This window comes from Chiloscyllium punctatum, chromosome 6 (assembly GCF_047496795.1).
Source record: "Chiloscyllium punctatum isolate Juve2018m chromosome 6, sChiPun1.3, whole genome shotgun sequence".
NCBI lineage: Eukaryota > Metazoa > Chordata > Chondrichthyes > Orectolobiformes > Hemiscylliidae > Chiloscyllium > Chiloscyllium punctatum.
Window position 1 is genome coordinate 34,274,399 of NC_092744.1, and position 27,321 is coordinate 34,301,719.

Consider the following 27,321-nt stretch of genomic DNA (forward strand, 5'->3'; position numbering starts at 1 on the left):
TTTGAGGGATAGACGAGGGTTTTTATTTAAGAGACTTTAGTAGCCTGTCATTATTACAGCCAAAGGGGAGGACTTGGTCTCTGTATCCCTGGAGAAAGTGAAGTTGTTTGATTGGAATGTCTTCCTGCATCAGTCCTTCAATCGATCAGAGACAGGAAGCTGAGGGATCTGTTTGCATAGCAGGGAATTGGGCTTTACAACAGAAATTGCGAGAGCAACTCAGGTCTGGTAGCATCTGTGGAGAGAAAGCAGAATTAATATTGCAAATCCAATGACCTTTCTTCAGAACAGAAGGCTTATTGTGTTCTGGAATAATAACTCCATTGCCAAAAATGAAAACATTCAATTCTATGTATACTGTGCTTGTATGCATGGACAGACAGAATTGTAACAGACGAGTAAGAATAAACGTTTTTTTGCTCTTCTTGTTCTCTCTACCAACCAACTACTTCTAGTAATTTGCAACTGATAGTTTTTTTTATATATATATGAAAAGGATTTTTGGACAAATACTTTCCATACAAGGCTTGGCATTCTCATGTGACCTCTGATGTCATTTTATGTAAATAAAGGTTCTAGACAGTAATCATGCCATCAACCGCATTGAATACTCTTATTAATTTAAGTAAGTTTGCAAACTTATATTGCTCAGCGTCTTAATTCAAGCAGAAACACATTTCATCCACGTCCAGGCAGTGTGGAGTCCTTCCAAAAGCTAGTTCGAGATCTGAGCAAAATAAAGTTCCCGTGAGATTGCGTGATGAGGTAGGCGCTGGACGTAAACGTGGCGGCGGCTGGGAAGTTGGCGGCACAGTCATCATGAACAGGAATGTGGCGGTATTGGGAGATACTTGGCCTGACAAACTTGACATGTCTCTCGGTAAGTGGGAGCCTGCTGTCGTTGAAGTTTATAAGTTTACGTGGGGATTGATCTGGCTCTCGGGGAGGAGGATTGATATTCGGTCCGGGGCGGTAAATGTGAGTATCCCGGCCATGGCCTGGACAGCCTCCGGAGCTGGGGACAACATGGGGCTGTTAGTGGTAAAAGGAGGGCGGTGTGCGTTGATGTGGAGAGATGTGCACTCATCTACTGAAATCTTGTGTTACTGGCGATTTATGTACATCAGTAAAGCATAGATCTTCCTTTTTGTAACCCTGCGATTGATCGGTTTCATTTTGCATTACGTTACGGGGACGGGTAATTGTAGAGTGATATAAGGAATGTAAAATAGAACAAATTAAACGTGATATTGTAGAACTCATTACTTTGCTTAATTGTTCGGGATTTATACTGAGCAACATTGAGAATAGGTGAACTATATGTAAATCCCATGAATATTTTCCCTGCTCTTCCCTAAGTAGTTTAATACTATACTTTGTTGAAAAAATTGTTCTTGAAGAATTGACATGCAATGTTTTTCTTAATTAACTTTGTTTGGCTTTTAATGCTGAAAGTAACGTTCATGAAAATAATATTTATTGTTTTTATTAATGCCATAAGTGATAAGTGAAAGCTAAATAAACCATCTGCAGTCATTGTTTTTACCCCCTAAATAAACCATGTCAGATTCCTGCTGTAATTCTACTTTCCTGTCCAGTTCAAGCATCTGCAGCCCGATGTACAATCTGAATGAAGAATTTTCTTTGTATCTTTGTTTGAAATGTTGCCCGTATCCTCGTCGTATTGCTTCCTCGTTTCGGGGTATTTCAAAATCTCTCCTCCCAGCTGTCTCAGGATTTTGTTTTCTTGAGATCACCCCTAATTTTTCAAAATTCTAGAGGAATTGGAATTCTACAGAATTTGACCTCTTAGGCCAGCCCACTATAACCAGGATGTGAAGGTACTGGGGTGGACAAAGGTAACAATCAGGAACACCAGGTTACAATCAGGTTAAGTAACAGCTCCATCAGGCATGAAGGAGCAGTGCTCTGAAAGCTAGTACTTCTAAATAGACCTATTTGACTATAACCTGGTATTTGTGATTTTTAACAATATAACCAGAATCGACATAGTAGACCTTTTGTTGCATTCCCTCTCAAGCAAGTTTAGTCTCCACTGGGTGTGGAGACCAAAACTATCAGGTGTAGTCTCACCAAAGCACATCCAATTAAATTAGGGCTGCCTTACTTCTCCAACCAGGCAAAAGTGAGGACTACAAATGCTGGAAACCAGAGTTTAGGTCAGGCAGCATCCGAGGAGCAGGAAAATCAACGTTTCGGGCAAAAGCCCTTCATCAGGAATACAGCTTTTGCCTGAAACGTTGATTTTTTTTCCTGCTCCTCGGATGCTTCCTGACCTGCTGTGCCTTTCCAGCACCACTCTGATCTAAACACTTGCTTCTCCAACCTCTTGCCAAAAAAATGCTAACATACTATTTGCTATGCCTGCATATTAGCATTTCCTTTCTTGCACAAGGACATCTAGATCCTGCTCAATGCCAACACTTGCTGGTTTCTTACTCTGAAAATAATTTTATCTATTCCTGTCAAAGCAACTAATTTCAATATTGTGCATACTACTTTTTTTGCATCTGTTAACACGTGGCCTATGTCCTTTTTTTTCTTGAAAATTGTCACTTTGCAATTACTTTGCTAACTATCCTCCATGTAATGTAGCTTGCTTTCCCACCAAGTCTTGCATTGTCAGCAAGTATACTACATCTTGTTTGATCTACGGCCATGATTGCAAATTTGAAAAAGTTGTATTCAAACATTGATCCTGGCAAAACCCCATAGTAAGGACCTGCTAAGCTGAAAATGACTCATTCTTGTTTACTATTCTCTATCTATATTTCCAATACTTGCTATGCTTTGCTTCAAATTGAATATGCAGTATACCATGCTTTTGTAGGCGAAAGTGAGGACTGGAGATGAGTCACGTATGTTATTCTGGAAAAGCACAGCGGGTCAGGCAGCATCTGAGGACCAGGAGAACCGTAGCTTCGGGCAAAAGCCCATCATGTTTTTGTGTTGACTGTGTGCTTGCTTGGAACGTGATTGAGTATGGAAATAAGGCATGGCTACAGAATTGTACATGTGCAGACTATATGGTTTCATCATTACCTTTCTTTGAGAGATCACCCTGAGCAGTTTCCTTTCAAATTTGCTCCTTTGCATTATAATGTGGAGGTGCTAGTGTTGGACTGGGGTGGACAAAGTTAAAAATCACACCACCAGGTTATAGTCCAACAGGTTTATTTGCAAGTACAAGCTTTCAGTGTTCTTTTCCTTGCCAGGTAGCTAATGGGACAGGATCACAGGACACAGAATTTATAGAAAAAGATCAGTGTCATACAACTGATACAATGTATTGAACAAACCTACATCACAAAGTGACAATTTGCTGAAAAAACAAAATACATAGTCATGGTATCAGGTGGCAAATGGATTAGTATGAATAAAATTGAAATCATTGCTTTGACAGGAAAAGAGAAACTAATTTTGGAAAAATGAGAAGCCAGCAAATATTGGTATTGAGAAAGATCTTGTGCAGTCTAGGTTTGATCAATTGTACCTGATATGATCTCCTATACATTGGGGAGACAGGATGCCAACTTGCAGATTGTTTCAGAGAACATCTCTGGGGCACCTATCCTAACCAACTCCACCGCCTTGTGGCTGAAAACTTGAACTCCCCCACCCGCTCCACCAAGGACATGCAGGTCCTGGCCTTCTCCATCGCCAAACCCTAACCACCTGACACCTGGAAGAAAAAAGCCTCAGCTTCTTCCTTGGGACCCTCCAACCACACTGGATCAATGTGAATTTCACCATTTTGCCATATCCCCTCCCCTCTCCTTATCCCAGTCCCAACTTTCCAACCTGCCACTGCCCTCTTGAACCTCTTGAAAGATAGTGGTCCATCTTTCTTACCACCTATCTGCTTCACCTTGTCACTTTCAACCCCACTTTCATCTACCTATTGCATGACCAGCTATACCCCCCCCCCCCCCCGCCCCAAAGCTCTACACCCCTCCATTTATCTCTCAGCCCCCTTGGCCCACAAGCCTCCTCTCGTTCCAGTGGAGAAACTTCTGTTTAAAAAGTCTCATCCCAACTGTTGCTGAAAGTGTTCAGATATTCTCAATCAGCAAACCAGAATATTGAAATATAAATCTGTAAGTATTTTACATTTCTATTACTTGTATTCTGGATCTGGAGAACAAACTTATTGGCTTTGACCACAATTTGAATGTCTTTTTTTGCTACTTTCTCAATTTTTTTTCTTCACTTTTCCTGAAGGTACAATTGTTATGAAAATGATTCCTTTTGCATCAGTGCGTGCCCCCTATGTTGCCATTTGTGTTATGAAAACTTAAAACCATTTCCCTGGCTACTTCAATTGTGGGAGGTACCACAGCCAATGCTGTCCTCACTTGACAATCACTGTTGTGTTTCCAGCTGGGACAGGAACTTCAGGAGCTCATCTCTCCCTTCCTAGTTTTGAACACAGCAGCTGTTTGCATTATCCCCTCTGATACTCTTATAACTTGATTTTAAGACAGCTGCTGTAACTTAGTTTGTGTTTTCAAAATATTTTTTTTCCATTGGATATAACCGACTTTCAAAGCATCCTTTGACTTTGTTATGGTTCAACAGATGATATAATTAAATTGAATAAACAACAGCGGAATGTAAAGAAACCTCTGCAACTGAAGGGAAAACAGGCATTAAATGGATCTCTCCAATTCAAAATGCAACAGAAGAGATCAAGCAGTTGGAGTGGAATGCCACAGCGATTTGGTAAGTTTAGAACTTGTGAAGTTCCTGTTCAGTCCAGAGTATGTTTTGTCATAAACAAATGTCTCAGTAAGCTGAGAAGTTCCTGGAATGCTGGAACATGTATGAGTTAACCAAAATTGGAAACTTGGTCATTTGGTAGCCTTCTTTCAATGTTAGTTATTCTGTCAAAGTTGAAGCATGCATAATTTATGTCTGGGTTATTTCATGTCTTCCTTACATGTAATCTCTTTGTGTCAATGCACCTTTTTAATTCCGTGATGAAAAAAATTAAAAGGTATTTTAAACAGTGTCCATGAGTGAATAAAAATAATTATACCGTCAGCTCATTGAGGTTAGCTAACTCATTTGGTATATGTCTAATCTCCATGCTGGCTATAGAAACTTATGAAGGCCCGCCTACTTTCCTTGCCCCAGAATTATATGAATTGCTGCCCCTTAAGCTGTACATATAGTCCCTATGGACTATGATTAATTATCAAAACATTCACTTTTAAAATCCTTGCTAAGAGTTCATGTCAGTAACTTAACTGCCCATTTAAAAATAATTCCAGGTTTATTCGTGTTTTTTTTTTGTTTGCTTACATTTACCAGCCCAGATGTCACAGTTTTAAAGTTTACCAGTTAGCCTTGGGTAAGAGGAGTTTGAAAAAGCAAACCTGTCCTGCCCATGACCATTGTTCACTGCTGGAAGGTGCATACAGTACATGGACATTAGGTGAGCTTAGAATACTAGTTAACTGTAATGATCTGGATGGATAAATAGGCTGTGGAAGCTATTAAGTCTTGGGTTTGAAAGGATTGTGTTGAGAATTGTTGAAAGGTTCCTGCCATTCATCCAATTGGTATTATAGTATGATTTGAATATGTGGGGATGAAGAAGAACATTTGTGGTTGACAAGGTTAAATCTGGATTAGTTAACAATTAAAAGTGTATTTTTAAACTTGTGGCCTTGAGGCATTTCCTTTGATTTGCTCTCAAGGCATCAGAACATAGAATGTTAAAGCGCAGTACAGGCCTTTTGTCCCATGATGTTGCATCGACCTGTGAAAATAATTTGATGCCTATCTAACCTACACCATTCCATTATTATCCATATGTTTGCTCAATGCCCATTTAAATGCCCTTAATGTTGGCGAGTCTAACACTGTTGCAGACAGGCCATTCCATGCCCCCACTATTGAGTGAAGAAATTACCCCTAATATCTGCCCTAAATCTATCACCCCTCAATTTAAAGCTATGCCCCCTTGTGTTAGCCTTCACTATCCGAGGAAAAAGGCTCTCCCTGTCCACCTACCTAACCCTCTGATTATCTTATACATCTCAATTGAGTCACCTCTCAACTTCCTTCTCTCCAATGAAAACAGCCTCAATTCCCTCGGCCTTTCTTCGTAAGGTCTCCCTTCCATACCAGACAACATCCTAGTAAATCTCCTCTGAACTCTTTATTTTCTCTCCCAAGCTTCCATCACCTTCCTATAATGCGGTGACCAGAACTGTACGCAATACTCCAGGTGCGGCCATATCAGTGTCTTATTGAGCTGAAGCATGACCTCGTGGCTCCGAAACTCAATACTCCTAACAATAAATGCCAACAAACCATCTGCCTTCTTAACAGCCCTATCAACCTAGGTGACAACTTGAGGGATTTATGCACCTGGACAGAGATCTCTCTGTTCATCTACACTGCCAAGAATTTTACCATTAGTCCAGTACTCTGCATTCCTGTTATTTTGTCTGAAGTGAACCACCTCACACTTCTCTGCATTAAACTGCATTTGCCACTTCTCAGCCCAGCTCTACATCTTATCTATGTCCCTGTGTAACCCACAACATCCTTTAGTACTATCCACAACTCTGCCTACCTTCGTGTCATCCGCAAATTTACTAACCCATCCTACTATGCCCACATCCAGTTCATGCACAAAAATGACAAACAGCAATGGCCCGAAAACAGATTTTTGCAGTGCACCACTGGTAACTGAGCTCTAGGGTGAACATTTCCCATCAACCCCCACCCTCTGTTCTTCTTTCAGCTAGCCAATTTCTGATCCAAACCACTAAATTATCTTCAATCCTGAAACTCTGTTTTTACCTTATTGCACAAATACAATGACTACAGATGCTGGAAACCAGATTCTGGATTAGTGGTACTGGAAGAGCACAGCAGTTCAGGCAGCATCCAAGGAGCAGCGAAATCGACGTTTCGGGCAAAAGCCTTTCATCAGGAATAAAGACAGTGAGCCTGAAGCGTGGAGAGATAAGCTAGAGGAGGGTGGGGGTGGGGAGAAAGTAGCATAGAGTACAATGGGTGAGTGGGGGAGGGGATGAAGGTCAGGGAGGAGAGGGTGGAGTGGATTGGTGGAAAAGGAGATAGGCAGGTAGGACAAGTCATGGGGACAGTGCTGAGTTGGAAGTTTGGAACTGGGATGAGGTGAGGGAAGGGGAAATGAGGAAACTGTTGAAGTCCACATTGATGCCCTGGGGTTGAAGTTTTCCAAGGTGGAAGATGAGGCGTTCTTCCTCCAGGCATCTGGTGGTAAGGGAACGGCAGTGAAGGAGGCCCAGGACCTCCATGTCCTCGGCAGATTGGGAGGGTGAGTTGAAATGTTGGGCCACGGGGCAGTGTGGTTGATTGGTGCAGGTGTCCCGGAGATGTTCCCTAAAGCGCTCTGCTAGGAGGCGCCCAGTCTCCCCAATGTAGAGGAGACCGCATCGGGAGCAACAGATACAATAAATGATATTAGTGGATGTGCAAGTAAAACTTTGATGGATGTGGAAGGCTCCTTTAGGGCCTTGGATAGAGGTGAGGGAGGAGGTGTGGGCGCAGGTTTTACAGTTCCTGCGGTGGCAGGGGAAAGTGCCAGGATGGGAGGGTGGGTTGTAGCCTACTGTGTGGAACCTTAACAAATGCCTTACTGAAGTCCATATACACCTCATCGACCGCTTTACCTTCATCCATCCTTTTTGTCACCTTCTCGAAGAACTCAATAAGGTTAGTGAGGCACAACTTACCCGTGGCAAAATCATTGTGGAGGGAGGAGGAGAGCTTCTTCAAGGAAGGCATCCTTGCAAGAGAATTCGCAGTAGGTTAAAATTAACTAGGAGAAAGTGAGGACTGCAGATGCTGGGGATCAGAGCTTAAAAATGTGTTGCTGGAAAAGCGCAGCAGGTCAGGCAGCATTAAAGGAGAAGGAGAAGGAGAATCGACGTTTCGGGCATAAGCCCTTCTTCAGGAATGTCTGGGTTTCCTGATGAAGGGCTTATGCCTGAAACGTCGATTCTCCTTCTCCTTTGATGCTGCCTGACCTGCTGTGCTTTTCCAGCAGCACATTTTTAAGCTCTGATTCCCAGCATCTGCAGTCCTCACTTTCTCCTCCTTGACAAAATCATGTTGACTATCCCAAATGAAATTATTCCTTTCCAGATGATTATAAATCCTATCTCTTACAACCTTTTCCAACAGCTTACCCACAACCAAAGTAAGGCTCACTGGCCTTACCAGGGTTGTCCTGACTCCCCTTTTTAAACAAGGGAACAACATTTGCTATCATCCAGTCTTCTGGCACTAATCCTGTTGACAATGATGACATAAAGATCGAAGCAAAAGGCTCTGCAGTCATCTCCCTGGCTTCCCAGAGAATCTGAGGATAAATCCCATCCGGCCCCGGGCTCTTACCTATTTTCAGATCATTCAAAATTGCTAAAACTTGCTCTTTGTCAACCTCAATCCCATCCTGGCTCCTCTTAGCGCTCTCTTTAGATCTATTCTGGCTAACTTATAATTCTCAAGCACCCCATCTGAGCCTTCACGCCTCATCCTCACATAAGCCTTGTTCTTCCTCTTGACAAGAGCTTCAAGTTCTTTAGTAAACCATGGCTTCTTCTCTCCACAACTCCATCCCTGCCTGACAGGTGTATACTTAGCAAGGACTCGTAGTATTTGTTCCTTGAATGCGCTCCACATTTGAAGTGTGTCCATCCCTTGCTGTTTCCTTCCCCATCCTATACATCCTAAATCTTGCCTAATCACACCATAATTGCCTTTCCCCTAGTTATACCTCTTTCCCTGCGGTATATACCTATCCCTGCCCATTGGTATTGTAAATGTAATTATGGTCACTATCGCCAAAGTACTCACCAACCTCCAATCTAACACCTGGCCGTATTCATGCCACAGTACCAAATCCAATATGGCATCCCACTTTGTTGGCCTATCCACATACTGTGTCAGAAAACCCTCCTGCACACATTGAACAAAAATTGACCCATCAAACTATTTGAAATATAGTATTCCCAGTCAATATTGGGAAGTTAAAGTCATCCATAATAACTACAATTTGGAGGCCTATACAATACTCCCAACAGGGGGACCTCTCCTTTCCTGTTTCTAACCTCAGCCCAAACTACCTCAGTGGATGAGTCCTCAAACATTCTCTCAGCTGCTGTAACACTACCCTTCATTAACAATGCCACACACCTGCTTCTTTTACCATCATCTCTGTTCTTGCTGAAACATCTAAATCCTGGATGTGCAACAACCATTCCCGTCCCTGCTCTATCCGTGTCTCTGAAATGGCCAAAACATCAAAATCCCAGGTACCAACCCATGCTGCAAATTTAACCACCTTATTCCGGATGTTCCTGGCATTGAAGTACACTCATTTGAAACCAACATCCTGGTTATCGGTGCCTTCTCATGACCTTGTAAACCTATCCCTGACCTCACTACCTCAACCTCCTGTACAGTGGAACTGCAATTGAGGTTCCCCCCCACCACCACCAAAGTGCATTAAATCCTCCTCTTCCCCTCCCAGGATATTGGTACCCCTCTGGTTCAGGTGAAGACCATCCTGTTTGTAGAGGTCCGATCTTCCCCAGAAAGAGCTCCATTTATCCAAGGATCCAAAACCGTCCCTTGTGCACCATCCCTGCAGCCATGTGTTCAGTTCTGCTCTGTCCCTGTTCCTCGCTTCACTAGCACGTGGCATGGGCAACAAACAAGAGATCTCAACTCTGTTCTAGTTCTAAGCTTCCACCCTAGCTCCTGAATTTCTGTCTTAGATTCCCACCTTTCTTCCTACCTATGTCAGTTGGTGCCTATATGGGCCACGACTTGGGGCTGCTCCCCCTCCCCTTCAAGGATCCTGAAAACATGAACAGAGATGTCACGACCCCAGACACCTGGGAGGCAAACAAACCTTGTGAGTCTCTCTCGTTCCCACAAAACCTCCTAGCTGTCACCCTAACTATGGAGTCCCCAGTGACGAAAGCTCTGGTCCTCTTCTCCCTTCCCTTGTGAGCAGCAGGGACAGTGTGTGTGTCGGAGACTTGTGCCCCATTGCTTACCACTGGTAGATCGTTCTCTCTTTTCCCCCCCCCCCCTCCAAAACAGTATACTTTTGGTTGAGGGGAACCACCACAGGAGATCCCTCCACTGCCTGCCGGTTTGCTTTCCTATCCTTGACGGTAACCCATCTACCTTCTTCACGTGGCTGTGGCGTACTACCTTCCTGTAACTCCTCTTAATAACCCCCTCTACCTCTAAATGCTCCAAAGTTCATCCAGCTCCAGCTCCACCATTCTTTCTATAGAAGGAATAAAAAGAAGTAAATTTGTAGAATAGTATTATGACATTGTTAAACATGAACTCTGCATATTCTACAGATGTTGACAGACTGCTGAGTTTTTCCAACACTTTGTTTTTATTTCACATCTCCAGCCGCCAAACTGTTTTGCTTTTATCTGATTGTGGTGATGTTGGTTTTCAAGTGTCATGATTAAAGTTGCTGTATCACTGGAATATTGCATTGTTTTGAGCTTTCTTTTCCAAGTTTTTTGAGATTAGCTTGGGTGACAAGCCTTTACTTGATAAATGGAGCATTCAGGAAGAAATTTATTGGTTGGGCTAATAACGTCTTGCATAGTAACCTAGTTCTTTCGAAGATTGTTAATAAAACACAACTCACTTTCAGGGATTATTATGTAAGCAAGCTGACTAGGAACTTTGCAATTTTTAAAAAAAGCAAAATGTGAACAAGTTACTTGTAGGTGATTATATTTCTATGTGTGTGTGTGTGGTTTTACATTCAGGCAGTTTGATTTAGAACAAGTTGGCTGCAGCAAATTAATTTTAGTTTCTGTACGCAGGCCAAAAGCATTTGAAACTCGTAATAATTGAAGGACTCAATTAACACTGCATAGGGTTCTACAATGCTACATGTAAGAACTCTTGCTGTCTTCCTCCGTTTCTCCTTTTCTTTTCCTTTCCTTCCTAACTCGGCTACCCAAAGTCTTAAAGAACACTCCACAGTTTATACAACAACTGAATTCTGACCAGAGGTGAATAGGCTTGTAGTACTATAATATCTGTGTTGAACAGGGAGTCGATAGCCATGTGGCCATTTGAGATTTGAAATACCAACCTTGCCAGAAGTCAGTGGAAGGTCCAAGAAACCTTGTACCTTAGGTGTGTAGAAGGAAATTTGAATTAATAAATTACTTTTAGAGTTTTAATAATTGTGTTCAGTGTATTTTTTAATTTTTCTCATGTAACTGACTATTTAAGATGGTGTAGTTATTAGTATTCATGGGCTTTTTTGTGTCGTAAAATTCTTTTAGTTTAAGTAGTGAACTTTGTGACCTTATTCTTTTTAGTAAAGAAGGTTTTTGGATGTCTAGGAAAGAAAAAAAGTGACTGACCTTTCCTGGGAGTATGACATGACCTCATCATTTCGATGCTTAGGGATTTTTAATTGTCTTGATGATCTTGGGGTCTACCTCTGAGTCTGCTACAGAATGGACAGAATTGATGTAAATTAATTTGGTCAATTAAAATGAGTGTGTGCAGTCATAAATCAGTTCCAATTTACTTTGGTCCACAGCATCGAACTACAGATGTTTGGTTCACATTGATTGTTCTTATTTTTTTAAAAATCAGATGTTGGGATATATGAGAAATAAATTCTCTGAAAGTGAGGCATTTTGTTGATCCTAAATCATCAGATCAGCATATCAGAGTCATACAACACGGAAACAGATCCTTTGATCCGACCAGTCCATGCTACACATAATCCCAAACTAAACCAGTCATGCCTACCCTCTTCTGGCCCATATCTCTCCAAACATTTCTTATTCATGTATTTACTTAAATGACTTTTAAAGGTTGTAACTGTGCCCACATCTGCCACTTCCTCAAAGTTCATTCAACATGTGAACCACCCTTTCTGTAAAAAGTTCGACCCTTGTGTCTTTATAAAATATTTCTCCTCTCACATTAAAAATATGCCCCCGAGTCTTGAAATCCCCCATCCTAGGGAAAAGACATCTACCATTAACCCTCATGATTTTATAAACGTCTGAGGTCACCTTTTGACCTCCTACGTTTTAGTGCAAAACTTTCCAGCCTATCCAGCCTTTCTTTATAATTCAAACCTTTGATTCACAACAATATCCTGCTAAATCTTTTCTGAACCCTCTCTAGCTTAATAATATCCTTCCTGTAACTGGGTGGCAAGAACTGAACACAGTACTCCAGAAGAGGCCTCACCAATATCCTGTACAATCTCAACATGGCTTCCCAATTCCTACACTCCTAGGAGTGAGCAACAAAAGCAAGTGTGTGAAATGCTTGTCGAACCACCCCGTCCATGTGACACAAATTGCAAAGGATTATGTTCCTCAACCCCCTAGATCTTTCTGCTCTATGACACAGTCCAAGGCCCTACCGTTAATTGTATGAGTCCTGCCTCATTTGTTGCAACAAAATACAATATCTTGCATTTCTCCAAATTGAATTTCATCTGCCATTTTTCAGCCCATTGACCCATTTGATCGTGATCCCTTTGTAATCTTAGAAAATCCTGTTCACTGTCTACTGTCACCAATTTTAGTGTCAGCTGCAAACTTATTAACCATGCCTTCGATATTCTCATCCAAATCATGTACATAAATGACAAACAAAAGACAGCCCAGGCCCAATCCCTGTAGAACACCACTGGTGACAGACTTCCAATCCGAAAAGCAACCCTCCACCACCACTCTATCTCTTGGCATTGTGTATTGGCTAATTATGTATCCAATTGGCAAACTCCCCCTGAATCCCATGTGACCTAACTTTACTAATTAATCTGCCATGGACAACCTTGTCAAAGGCTTTACTAAAGTCCAAGTAATAACGTCTACTGCTCTGTCCTCATTAATCTTTTTGGTCACTTCTTCCTCAAAAAACTCAGTCAAGATTGCGAGACACTTTTCCTTGCACAAAACCATACTGACTATCCCTAATCAATGTTTGCCTTTCTAAATGTTCATAAATGCTGTCTTTTAGAAACCCCTCCAACTACTTAGGCTCAACTGAAGTCAGATTCTCAGGTCTGTAGTTCCCTGGTTTCTCCTTGCACCCCTTAAACAAGGGCACAACATTGGCTACCACCTACTCATCAGGCATCTCGCCTGTAGTCATGGATGACATAAATATTTATGCAATTTTTTGTAATTCTCTTTTGTAATTGAACTGTTTTTGAAATATCAGTATTTATCCCAAGAGGTCTTCACATGTCATAAACAGCTGAGTCTAATGAGCAATAATGAAATGTTTGAATAAGCAATTATTTCATAAATCATATAGGAACAGCTGTAAATAAACCGGTACCTGTGGGAAAGAGGAGAAGTTCTGGTCCATGGCGGAGACGGTTTCATGGTATAATAACTGGCCTGGCAGCAAGGAAGGCTTTAATGCTACGGAAGTGGATCAACCCACTAAATAGGGTGGCACCAAGTCGGAAGGTAAATTACATAGGGTTTCATTGCTTTGCATTTGCTGTTTATGATCCATTCACTTGTTTAGAACAATTATTTGTGCAATAAATGATTGGTTGTGACTGTGACTGAAATCAAAGTGAGTGGAAAACAACATATTTCTCCTTCCACCAGATGATGGGTAGTTATCCCTTCAAATTTAGAAGTATTGTATGTTCTACTTTGCTCCAGAATAAAATCATGAGGGGCATTGATAAATAGACGAGGTTTTTTCCCTGGGGTAGGGGAGTCCAGAACTGGAGGGCATGGGTTCGGGTTGAGAGGGGAAGGATATAAAAGCGACTGAAGGGGCAAATTTTTCACGCAGAGGGTGGTGCGTGTATGGAATGAGCTGCCAGAGGAAGTGGAGAAGGCTGGTACAATTACAGCATTTAAAAGGCATCTGGAGAGGTATATGAATAGGGAGGGTTGAGAGGGATATGGGCTAAGTACTGGCAAATGGGACTAGATTAGGTTAGTATATCTTGTCGGCATAGACGAGTTGGACCGAAGGGTCCGTTTCCATGCTGTACATCTCTGACTTTATGAATCTATCTAATCTTTAAATTGGTTTAGCCTGTTTAAAATCAATCTGATTTGAAAATTCCTGATGAGTCGGTCATAGGAAACTCACTGAGAAAGCTATAAGAACCACTTGTGTTTTTTTTTCAGTCATCATCTTGTTTGACCTCCAAAATTTAGAATGACAGCAATTCGACAAAATACTTTTTCGTTAATTAATTACTTAAAAATTATGAAACCAGGTTATAGTCCAACAGGTTTATTTGGAAGTACAAGCTTTTGGAGTGCTGCTCCTTCATCAGGTAGCTAGTGAAGTAGGATGATAGGACACAGAATTTCGAGCAAAAGATTGTAGTGTCATACACTGATGCGATATATTGAACAAACCTAGATTGCTGTCAAGTCTTTCATCTTTTAGTATGGGTTGCCGGTTTCAATTCATTAATATCTAAGTCCCAGAACTTGTTTCAAGTCACATTTCAGAGATAACTTAAGGTGAGATCTCAGCTCAGACGATGCATTAAAGGTGAGAGGTTAGATTATGTATTTCAATCTTCAGTCAGGCTATTCTATTTCTAAAGTAGGAATTTATAAAATGTCACATGGATTATAAAAAATATTGACTGCCGACAGATTGTGTGCACTTTTTGAGCAAAATAGAATGTATCTGCAAATGCAAATTCACTCCATAGACTTGAGCGTGAGTGTGCTTCAGTGTGTGTGTGTGTGTGTGTGTGCGCACGCGCATGAGTGTGATGGTGTATATGCCTGTGGGGGGGATGAGGGTGTATGTGCCTGAGAGAGAGCATGTGTATGAGAGAGAGAGTCTGCTCGAGTATGTGTGCTTGTGTGCGAGAGTGTGTTATGTAGTGGGGTCACCTGCAGTGTGACATTAACCCAAGATCATGGTTGAGGCCATCCTCATGGGTACCAAACTTGGCTATCAGCTACATTACATTATACACTCTCTTAAATACTCACACTCACGCTCTCATGGTCACCACCACCATACTTGCCCCATGTGCACACCCTCTCTCAGGCATACACTCCATCACACTCATGCACACACTCTATCAAGCACGGGCGCGCGCACGCACGCACACACACACTTTCACTGTCTCCCTCTTTCCCGCAAACATGCGCTCTCTCGCTCTTCACCCACCCCCCACCATGGGATAAATTTGTATTTGCAGATACATTCTCTATTCAAAAAGCGCACAATCTGAAGGCAGTCAATACTTTTTATAATCCATGTGACATTTTATAAATTCCTTCTTTGGAAATAAAACCAGTCTGACTTAAGAATGGAATACATACAGACTCTAACCTCACACCTTTAATGTATTATCTGAGCTGAGATCTCACTTTTTAAAACTTATCTCGGGAATGTGACTTGAAAGAAGTTCTGGAATTTACATATCAATGAATCAAAACCTGCAACCCATTCTAAAATATGAAAGACTTAACAACAATCTAGGTTTGTTCAATATATCGCATCAGTGTCTGACACTATGATCTTTTGCTAAAACTTCTGTGTACAGGGGAACCTCGATCTATCCAAACGAGATGGGCAGGCACTATTTTGTTCAGATAATTGATTATTCGGTTAATCAATTCAATGCCTTTGCTGTGGGGCTTGGAGTTTTCTATTCAGTCTGCTCTCCGTTCAGGCAACTAGCAGTAGTGCACGCGAGTCCCAACCCCGTCCAACACCGCCCCTCCATCTGCTTTCTAACCCCATTCAACACCGCCCTTCCACCTGCTCCCCAACCGTCCAATACCGCCCTTCCACCTGCTCCCCCCCCACTTGAACACCCAAACCCTCCACCCGCACCCCAGCCCCCTCTCCGGGGCTGCCAGACTGGACACCAACAACAAGACTGCTGCTGCTACTGTCTTTTCGGGGTGAGTCTCCAAATAGAGTGTGCGCACATGCGCGCGCACACAAACTTTTTGACAAATTCCACCTCTGCCCTGTACAGGACCATGTTAGAGAGATTATCTGGGGAAGGGGGGAGCAGTTTCGGGTACAAGTCTGTGTAGAACTGCAGGGAAAGTGTGAGAAGAGAGAGGAAGGGGGTGGGAGGTCAGTCATTTAGAGACGGTGTCTGAGCTCCTATCAATCCGAGACTGTTCTCAGCAGCACTTCTAATCATTTTAAACAAAAGATGCGATCAGTGTTGGATACACATCGTTGATGTAATGTTTCTCTCGGAACCTTGAAATCTCCTTTGGATAATTCGATTTGCTGATAATTGGTATTTGGATAATTGAGGTTGCTCTGCACTATGGTCCTACTCTGCTGGCTACCTGATGAAGGAGCAGTGCTCCAAAAGCTAGTGCTTCCAAATAAACCTGTTGGGACTATAACCTGGTGTTGTGATTTTTCAACTTTGTCCACCTCAGTCCAACAGCGGCACCTCCAAGTCATGACTAATTAATTGCATTCAGTTCGTAAGAGATGCACTTGAGATGATCCTGCATAGTTGATGGGGAATATTAAAGAAAAAGAGTTTGTAGCTGTCAAAAGTTTAAATTTTAGATGTCCAGCATGTCGCGTGTTTGTCTCCTTGCTGTAATACAGTTGCACAAAAATGCTAGACCCTTTGTCTAGATGTGTCATGCAGTTTGCTGATACTGAGACATTCAAGACAAAACTGATTCTTTCTTGCCTATTTTCCATGACTTTTGCTTCACAGCCATGGTGGTTTAAGAATTAATTGAGTGGGTACCTAAGCCAATTTGGTTCTATTTTCTCCACGTCTTTTTTTTATGGGTGCTAATTCCAATTGTGGAATATTTAGTGTTTTGTATTATTCTGATGGTGCACTGTTTGGAAGGAAAAATTATGTTTATAGGCTCTACTGAACTTAGGACTGATTTAAACCTGCGTCCTTGGGATGTGGATGCTGATTTTATTTGCTGGCTGTTAAGATTGGTGTTTATTGCTCATCCTGAGCTGTCCGAAGAGTGTTAAGGAGTTTTTTTTTGAGTGATATTTGTTGGGCTACTTCAGAAGGGAGTTAAATCAATCACATTGATGTAAGACTGAAGTGTCAGAAAATATGGCAGTCTCTGTTCCAAATAACCTGCTTTCATGTGAAATTTTCACTCCCTCAAAATGTCTGTGTCAATTAGTGAATGAGTTCCCTTTTTATAGCAGTCCAACAGTATATGGATCACTAATCTAGTGGCATAATCATTGCATTGCTGTATGCAATAGTAATTTGTAGTACTAAAATGAACCGGTGTAAAAAGAGAACGAAATGAAACATACAGGAAATAGCTGCAAATTATCAATGCAAAAATAAACTATTTTCACATTAAGCATTCTTAAAAGACACATTTTTAATCTAAGGATAGGGACAAGTTATTGATCTAATAGATATAAGCAAGTTGAAATTAAACCAATTACAATATGACGAAAATATGTTGATTTGGAGATACACAATCAAATATGTGTAAATTGGTGTATTTTGATGTGAGGTTTGATTGATAAGATATCTGATTTCATCTCTCTCCTCTCCTCCCTTCCCACTCCCTATCCTCTCCTCTAGGCTGTCTGTATTTGGTGTTGATTTCTTCTAAATGATTTCAGCAGGCTGGACAGAGATCAAGAGCTCCACTCCAGAGTACCACATCAGTTCTGAGACAGAACGAAGAACAATGGAGATGCATGCCAACGCTGAAGCATTCAGTCCAGCTGAGGAGCAGGTGAGGAGATAATTGACAGTGCCATGTTTAGGGAGGCACTGTTTAACAGTGGAGCATAAAGGCTCAAGTAATTCTTGCACATTGGGACCACAAATGTTCCTCAACTGAAGAGTTGCAGACAAATGATGAAAACTACCTCAAATAATTACATTTCATTAAGACTCAAGTAAACACTATTTAGTTTCTTCATTCTCGAAGAACATGTCCTTGCATCATAATCCTTCATGCCATATGATTTTCAGGAACCCAGTGCAAACCAATTCTTACAGGACTCCAGCAAAGATACAGCAAAACAAAGAGGTGCGACAAGCTACATTTCTTTTCAGAAGAGGCTTAAAGGTATGGAAAGTTTCACCTGAAAGAAATAGCTCAACATTTCCATTTCAGAAAATCTGTTGTGTTCATTAAGTGTGATTACTATGAATATATATTGATAATAAAGACAATCACTGTTGTGATGATGCTGTAACTTGAAGAGGTTATTTTGTCCTGGTTTCTTTTTAAGAGTGACATTGAACAAGAGGTGCAGAGCATAACTAGTTATGACCACTTGAGTAAGCAGCTTGGGAGACCTTGTTTTTTTTTAAAACAGCCTGAATGGGTGTGGCCAGATTTCTCAGATTAGGATTTTTATGGTTTGGTTTTTCAGTAGCATCAGAAGCTATGTGGGTCTCAACAGAGTTGGGAAGTTTGTGAATATCTCCTGGATTGGAGAACTGCATGGGAGAATCTGTCTGAATTTTCCTTTTTTTTTGTCAAGGCATATGTTCATTGGAACAAGGAATTAGTAAAAATTACTGTATCTATCACGTTAAGTTTTTCAATAGAGTTGTAGTTCTAAATTCCTCTTTCTTTGGTTATATTTTAACTTCGAGTGTTTAAATAAATTTTTGTTTTGCTCAATGTTGAGTAGTTTGAGCAGTTACGTTACATCAGGATCAGACACTTGACATTTGCCTGTAAGATAAGAAAAGGTTAGGGTCTAGGCTTTCTTAAAATATTTTCAGGGTGTCTGGTCGGGTCCCAATTTAAGCAGAGTCTTAGGAACGTAATATTGTAAGTTACAAGCTTAGGGTCCCAAACTTAAGAGTTTGTCTTTCCTCCGATGATGGACTCTCTGTTGCCTATGTTACTTGGAGTCATAGAGCTGTACAGCATGGAAACAGACCCTTCAGTCCAACTCGTCCATGTCAACCAGACATCAGAAATTAGTCTGTTGCTATTTGTCAGCCCAAATCCCCCTCAACCCTTCCTATTCATATACCCATCCAGATGCCTTTGAAATGTTGCAGCTGTACCAGCCTCCACCACTTCCTCTGGCAGCACATTCCATGCACCACCCTCTGCATGAAAAAGTTGCCACTTAGGCCCCTTTTTAAAGATCTTCGCTCTTGCCTTAAACCTATGCTCTCTAGTTTTGAACACCCCTACCCTGGGGACAAGACCTTGTCTATTCACCCTATCTTTCCCTCCGATGCTCCAGGGAAAATGGCCCCAGTCTATTCCACCTCCCCCAATAGCTCAACATCCTTGTAAATCTTTTCTGAACCAGTTCAAGTTTCACAACATCCTTCCTACAGCAGGGAGACCAGAATTGCATGCTGTATTCTAATAATGGCTTAACCAATGTCCTGTACAGCCGCAACATGATCTCCCAACTCCTATGGTCAATACACTGACCAGTACAGGCAAGCCTATCAAACGTCTTCTTCACTATCCTATCTACTTATGACTCCAATTTCAAGAAACTATGAACCTGCACTCCAAGATCTCTTTGTTCAGTAACACTCCCCAGGACCTTACCATTAAGTGTTTCAGTCCTGCCCTGAGTGGTCTTTCCAAAATGAAGCACTTCACATTCGTCAAAATTAAGTTCCATCTGCCGCTCCTTGGCCCGTTGGCCCATCTGATCAAGATCCCATTGGACTCTGAGGTAGCCTTCTTCACTGTCCACCACACCTCCAGTTTGATGTCATCTGCAAACCGACTTACCATACTTCATATTCAGATCAGTTATTTAATAACTAAATGCAGTGGACCCAGAACCGATCCTTGTGGCACACTGCTGGTCGCAGGCCTCCAGTTGAAAAGCAACATTCCCTCTGTCTTCTACCTTCCAAAAAGAAAGTCATCGAAAAAAATTGATTTCTTCCCCTAAAGGTAGTTAGATAAAATTCTTGATTGACCTATTGTCCAGCTTGTGTGCTTCCTCAGCGTTTCCTCTGCAGTAAAACAGCCAGTGTTTTGGTGGTGTAGAATGAGTGTCCAGTTGTATGTGGAAAGCACTAGACACTACCGGTGACTTAGATGACCATGTCACACTCCATACACTAGCTCCAGAAACCTGAACACCAGTTTTTGGAGCTTGAGTAGCGGTTGGAGTTGGTGATTCATCCACAAGGCCGAGTACTACATGGATCGAAAAGTGGTCATACCATAATCTAGAAGTGTGGAGGGCAGAAATTGAGTAAGTGACTGCCAGGCAGTCTAACAGAATCAGGAAGATAGTGCAGGAATCCCCTGACATTATGTTAGCTGATTGGTTTTGCGACTTGTAAAGGCATTAATTTCCCCTGAGGAGAACAGTCAGAATTTTGTTGCATTGAAGATATATCCAGCAGTAGAGATTTCTGAAGTTGAGGAGTTAAATAAAGCAGTATTAGTTAAATCGCAATGCTTGGAAACTGAACTGGGTTGAATATTGATAAATCCTGCAGACCAGATGAACTTTATCCCAGCATGTTAAAAAGGTGGCTGGAGACATAGTTGATGTTTTTAAAATTCTGTATACTGTGGAAAAGTTCCTACGAACAGGAAAGTAGCAAGTATAACCCTGGTATTTTGGTGGAGTGGGGTTGAACAGGGTGAGTGGTAAAGCAGAAGCACTGGTTTGGTGTCAGTAGTAGGAAAAATGTTACAATTGATTATAATGTATCTAAAAGCTGGACATTCTGAAAAATGGTAAAATTGTGTTGGATTAACATGAGTTTATAAGAAGGAAATTGTGTTTGTAACATATAGGGAGGTTTTTTTTTGAAGATGTTACTTGGACCTCAGAAAAAGAACCACCAGCTGTGGTCTATTTGGATTTTCTGACGACTTGGGAAAGGTCTTGCACAAGAAATTAATCAAATTAGAGCACATAGAATTGGGGAAAATATCTTCGAATGGATTGAGAATTTGTTAGCAGACAAAAAACTGTGTGGGACTAAACAGACCATTGTCAGGATGACGGGCTGTCATAAGTAAGGTGCCGTAAGGATCAGTGTTAGATTCACAATTTATACAAATGATTTGGGTGTGGATATGAATTATAATCTTCCAAATTTACACTCCATGCCAATTTGAGAGAGAACCTAACTTAGGAGTTTGATGCAAGGAAGCTTCAAGGAGACCTGGACAGGCCAAATGTATCGACTAAAACATTGTAGATGGAATAAGTGTGAAGTTCTTTATTTTAATGGAAAAAAAATTCATGCTAAATGTTACTGAAATGGTGAAAAGTTGGGAAGTGTGGATATTTCAAGGGATCGGAGTGACTTGAGTAGCTAAAGGTTATCATGCAGGTGCAACAAGTCATTAGGAAAGTCAAAGGCGCATTGACCTTTGTCTCGAGAGGATTTGAGCATAGGAGTAAAGATGTTTTACTGAGGCTGTATAGAGCCTTGTTGAGACCACACTTGGAATGTTATGTACCTCTTTAATCCCCTTTATCAAAGAATGATGTGCAATGGAGGTTCATCGTTACTTTATGCATTGGCAGGATATTCTTAAAGGGAGAGATCTACACTTGCTTGAGTTTTGTAGAATGAGGGGTGATCCTTGGCAGATGTTTCTCCTTGTGGATCAGTCTAAAGCTAGGGGAGATAATATCAGGATGATGGAAAGCTCATTTAAAACTGGAATGAGGAGGAATTTCTTCACTCAGAGCTCCAAAGATTCAGTACCTTCTATTTCCAGAGGGCTGTGCAAGCTAAATCACTGAGCACGTTCAAGACAGAAATCATTGGATTTCTGGAGACTAATTATCTCAAAGGATAAGGAAATAGTGTGGGAAAGGAGTATTGAGGAAGATCAACCATGATTTAATTGAATAGCACAGCAGGCTTAATAACAGTAATAAAGCCAAGCCATTGAGTGTACGTAAGCTAGAGGTAAGTAGGTTCTTGATTAGTAAGGGAATCAAGGGTCACAGGGAGGAGGCAGACGAATGGGGTTGAGAAACTATCAGCCATGATCAAATTGTGGAGCTGACGTGATAGGCCATATGGCCTACTCCTGTTCGCATGTTAAATTCATACATTGATAATATGAATCTTTGAAATTAAATTAATTTCCTTTGAGTCTCAGTTATAAAATGGAAGTCCCCAAGGGCGTTTTTTGAAAACTTCATTATTGACTTGAATATCTTTTGTATGTCTATTTACTTGATGTAACATTCAGATTTCTGGTGATTGCTTGGATTTTTCTTTTCCCTATTTCCTTGCTTGAACACTTTTCATTCCTTTCCTGATGGTGTTGATACATGGGATACAATGCAAAAAATACAAGAAAATCCTTTTATATTTTGCCCAAGTAGTTGTTCTGGTAGTGGAAACTTGAATTTAGAATCATTGAAGAAGGATCATATGATCTCTGCAGGGTGAAAGGAAGCCATGCAGCTCATCAAGTCTGTACCGACCCTCCGAACAGCATTCCATCAAGACCTAGTCCCCAAGCTGTCCCCGTAACCCTGCACTTATCATGGCTAATCCATTTAGCCTACACATCCCTGGAAAGTGCTGGAAAATTTAGCATAGCTTATCCACCTAATCTGCACATCTATGGACTGAGACGAAACAGGAGCACCCAGAAGAAACCTACGCAGACATAGGGAAAATGTGTAAACTCCACACAAACATGAAATCAAACCTGAGTCCCTGGTGCTGAGAGGCAGCTGTGCTAACCACTGAGCCAACATGCGTCAGTGACCTTGATGTATTTTAGTTAATCCATTTCAATTTGGAAGGAATACTGATTGGTAATCAGGAATGTCAACTCTGACTAATTTTCTCCCCCTTTTTCTGGGCATACTAGGTCTTTTGCCAACCTGAAGACACTTTTTTTTAAAAATTCTGTTGTACTATGTCTGAGATGTCAGCATTTCTTTTCTTGAGTTTTATTTATTAAATACCTGGATCTACTGCAAAGGTTGTAAATTGTGACTGTAGGTTGTGATGGGGCAGGATGCAGCTATTGCTCAATTCTACTTGAATTGAATTGAATTGAATTTATTCTCACGTGTACTGAGGCACAGTGAAAAGTTTTGTCTTGCGAGCAATACAGACAGATCAGATTTAAGTAGCATAACTAGTAAATAATAGGTAAACAGCAGTAAAAGCAAAAACACAGGTACAGGCAAACGTTGAGAGTTTGAGTCCATTCAGTATTCTAACAATGGGGTAGAAACTGTTTTGAAACTGGCTGGTGTGTGCGTTCAGGCTTCTGTACCTTCTCCCTGATGGTCGAGGTTGCATATAAACATTGCCAGGGTGGGATGGATCATTGAGGATGCTGGCGGCCTTTCCTTGACAGCAGGCCTGGTAGATGGATTCTATCGATGGGAGGTTGGTCTTTACGATTGTCCGGGCCGAGTTCACCATTCTCTGTAACCATCTCCAACCTTGAATGGTATAGTTGTCATACTGGTTGGTGATACGTCGAGACAGAATGCTCTCGATGGCGCACCTATAAAAGTTGGTATTCCCTGTCATGCCAGATTTCCTCAGCTGCCTGAGGAAGACAAGTTGTTGGGCCTTTGTAACCAGTGCATCCACATGAAGAGTCCAAGAAAGCTTTTTGTGGGTGACCACTCCTAGGAGCTTGACATTCTCCACTTGTTCCACCTCTATGCTGTGAATATGTAGGGGGGGTATGAGTAACGTCCTGCCAAAAGTCAATAATGAGTTCCTTGGTTTTGCCGGCATTGAGAGCTAGGTTGTTCAGTTCACCATTTTTCCAGGTCTTCCACCTCCCGTCTGTGGTCTGTTTCGTTGCCATCTGAGATTCGACCAACTATGGTGGTGTCATCAGCGAACGCGTAAATGGCATTAGCCTGGTATTTGGCGATGCAGTCATGGATACACAGTGAGTACAGAAGGGGGCTGAGTATGCATCCCTGGGGGGGCTCCAGTGCTGAGTGTTAATAAGGATGAAATATTGTCCCTAGTCTTCACTGATTGTGGCCTGTGGATAGCAAACTGAGGATCCAGTTGCAGAGAGTGGGGCTTAGTCCGAGATCACTAATTAGTCTTGAGGGGATAATAGTGTTGAAGTCTGAACTGTAGTCAATGAGTTGGATTCTTAGGTAGCTGTACTTGGTGTCACGATGTTCTGGGGAGGAGTGAAGGGCAAGTGATATGGCATCTGACGTGGATCTGTTGGTCCGATGGAGACTGTTGGATTTGTTATAACTTGCTCGGCAACTTCAGAGGACAGTGAAAGTCAAACAGTGACAATTTGCTTACGGATCAAATCTGGTCGATCATTATAGGTTTCTCTTTTTTGAAGAACATTCGGAAAACTATTTGTACAAATTTGACTCCTCAACTTGCATTGTCTTTCATTAGATTAATTAAGCTTAATTTTATAGCTTGTTAATAGGGTTTGAGCAGAACTAATTATGTTTAGCGCAAATTCAGAAAGTAGTAAGTTTTCCACAAACGTTGACATTTTGTTCAGTGTAGGCCGCTGGAGTAAAAGATGGACTTGTACTTTGGAAGCATAGATACAGTTAAGCATTGCTGACATTTTCATAAGATGCACAAAATTCTCTTATTTCTCTTTATCCTTGTATGCCCAGGCTGATAGAAAGCATGGAAGAGGTATCTGTATTTAAGTTGCTAATTATTCCAAGTAAATAGTTGTTCATTTGCAGCTAGAATCTATGAACTGCTGACAGATAACCTTACTGGTTAAAACTTCAACCTCCTGAAACTCTCCCTGCACATTCATAGAGGTTTTTAAAAATTGGGTTTTATGGGTGGAGGGAAACACTGGGAAGGTTGGTCAAGCTCAGACCCCATGGTTTGCTTCGATGATCTTTTTGGTTTGCCAGATACTTCGTGCTCTCTCCTCTAGGTATTTTCACTTACTTGTAGGAGTCACAATGTATAAAGCATCTGACGACTTAGCGCAACTGGTGATAGAAAATAAACTGGCTTTCCTCAGGCTTTAGATTTTTTTTAAAATTGTAGAGAGCACCTCCCTTTCTAGAGCACTGAAGGCTTCTTACCTGATGTTCACATATAGTTGATGGTCAGCAGGATGCCTCCATCATCAACAGCTGGTCATTCTATAGAGCATTCCAAGACTGAAGAAGGGTTACATCCGAAATGTCAACTTCTCCACCTCCTGATGCTGCCTGACTTGCTGTGTTCTCTCAGCCTCCTGCCTGTCTACTACACATGACCTGGTGCCAACTTGTGTACTGCAATATCTCCCACTTGAACAAACAGCATGTAAATAACACTTGGGAGTGTCAGTAACCTGCCTTAAAAATGCAGTTATCCCTTCCGCCATCCTTTTATTTTTAAATAGTCTTTTGCCCTACTTCAATCCATAATCAAATATAGAGAAAATTAAAAGATAAAATCTTTACTTAGTCGTTTTCCAGTTCCCCTCAGTTCCGATCAAGAATAATTAGACTCCAAACGTTAACTGTTTCTCCCACCATAGACGCTGTTAGACCTACTGAGTTTGTCTAGTATTTTGCTTTTATCTCATATTTCCAGAATCTGTTGTCTTTTGCTTTTTATTAAATCTTGTCTGATCTGTGCTATTAAATGCAGGTGCATATGAAAACTGAACAAGGGATGAAAGAAGCAGCTACTAATAAAAGGACACGAGCGTAAGTTTAAAAACTGAACTAGCTGCTGAAAGAACGGTTTAAAATTACTTTCCACATTTAGACGATGTTTTCAAGCTCCAGCACGAAGCCCATAAAGTCTGATGCTGAAGAGAATCACAAGATTGTACTTCATTTATTTAGATATAGCTATAAATTGCTACCATGCGTTTGCTTTGAGTGGTATCTTTAAACCCATTACAAATAAAGTTCAAAACCCATGTCTCCTGGTACTATCTTCATTCTTCATGGCCTTTTGTCTCTGGAAGAATCCAATCAGATCTCTGATGTATCAACTTCTTTGAGTTTTGTGTGTGACAATTCTAGTTCAAGATGGTTATTGTATTAAAGGAAAGGAAATGTGGAAATTGCTAGTTTCTCCACACCTTTTTTTTGTTTCCTTCCACCCCTGCCAAAAAAAATTTCTATGTCTTTTTAATGGATAATATTTGCTGTGCTTCAAGCAAGTTGTGTAAGATACTCCACATGTTCTCACAACAAGAAATTGCTGCATGATGTATGGTATCTGAAATGAATGTAATTCCATGTTTTCCCTTTGTTTACCTTAATTTCAAAATGTATAATACCACATCCTATGCCTCAAGAATGTTACTTTTGAAAATACAGAAATTGATTTTTAAGTTTTATTTTTCAGGTGGCTAACCAATTCTAGTGCTGCTACATTCGACCAGTAAGTCATTAAACTGAAGATTGGTGAAAATATTATCTTCAGTCACAAAATTTTTATTAGGTGGATAAGGGAATAATGATTGTGCTATGTGTGAAAGAAAGCAAGTTGGTACTTCTAACTGAGTCTTGCTTACACAGTGCAATTTAAAAGTTTAATGCAGCTGGCCGAAATTAGAAGCTGCCATATTTGAGCATTACCCAATTTGTTCTGTTTTTACCTATGAATATTTTTATGTATATGTTTAATATTTCAGTGCAGTTTTAGAAATAAATCACTATAGCAAAGTTCTTAACAATACTCTGAAATAACCTAGCAAGCTGCTCAATTCAAAATAGTCAGCAAATACTGACCTAGCTAGTGATACTCACATCCAATGAAAGCATATATTGTTATTTTTGCAGGTTTAATAGATAATCAAACTTCACTCTCACCCAAGAAAAGCTTGGATTTGGCTCTTCTCCACTTTTTGATCTGATTAACAAGCTTGAATTAAATTTGATACCTACGTACTTAAAAATAAATTAAAATGTTTGTGCAACTGACCAATAGGGTTAAAAAGAGAGGAGCAATTCACCACTCCTCACCTGGTTGGAACAATGAGCAAGGCAAAGGGCTAGGCAGGAATGTGGCATAATTAGATTAAACATGATCCCATGGAATGGTGCAGTCAGCTCAAGGAGTTAAGTGCCTGACTCCTCCTTTTTGATTTGTATATTTTTTAATGAGTCCAACATTCCTTGGTTGCTTTATGCACAGAAATGACAAATACTTTTGGAAAGCACAGTGCACAATAAAGTTTGGAATTCAAGAAAATAAAATAGATTATTTTATGATTGTCAGTCACACACATACTTGAAAACGCCAACGGTTTAAACTGCTTCTCCTACCTTTCAGAGGTCGCATTCCCGTTAGCAGTGGAGGAATTTTGACTGTGTCCATTCAGAACCCATCTGCCAAAAATACAGAGT

General features: G+C 41.0%; 1 protein-coding gene and 1 long non-coding RNA gene across 2 annotated transcripts in view; one reads left to right on the plus strand and one right to left on the minus strand.

Moving 5' to 3' along the window:
* Positions 1 to 27,310, minus strand: LOC140478859 (uncharacterized). The gene is made up of 2 exons (XR_011960882.1): positions 27,241 to 27,310; positions 1 to 235 (listed from the first exon to the last, which is right to left on the minus strand). It is a non-coding gene; the product is annotated as an uncharacterized lncRNA (long non-coding RNA).
* LOC140478858 (UAP56-interacting factor-like) overlaps positions 721 to 27,321 on the plus strand; it is a 30,718-nt gene continuing 4,117 nt past the window's right edge. The window contains exons 1-8 of the mRNA XM_072572395.1: positions 721 to 880; positions 4,600 to 4,743; positions 13,372 to 13,529; positions 17,662 to 17,777; positions 18,020 to 18,116; positions 25,607 to 25,665; positions 26,318 to 26,353; positions 27,248 to 27,319. Of these exons, the coding sequence (XP_072428496.1) occupies positions 820 to 880; positions 4,600 to 4,743; positions 13,372 to 13,529; positions 17,662 to 17,777; positions 18,020 to 18,116; positions 25,607 to 25,665; positions 26,318 to 26,353; positions 27,248 to 27,319 (743 nt within the window). The 5' untranslated portion in view covers positions 721 to 819. The remainder of the gene's footprint in view (positions 881 to 4,599; positions 4,744 to 13,371; positions 13,530 to 17,661; positions 17,778 to 18,019; positions 18,117 to 25,606; positions 25,666 to 26,317; positions 26,354 to 27,247; positions 27,320 to 27,321) is intronic.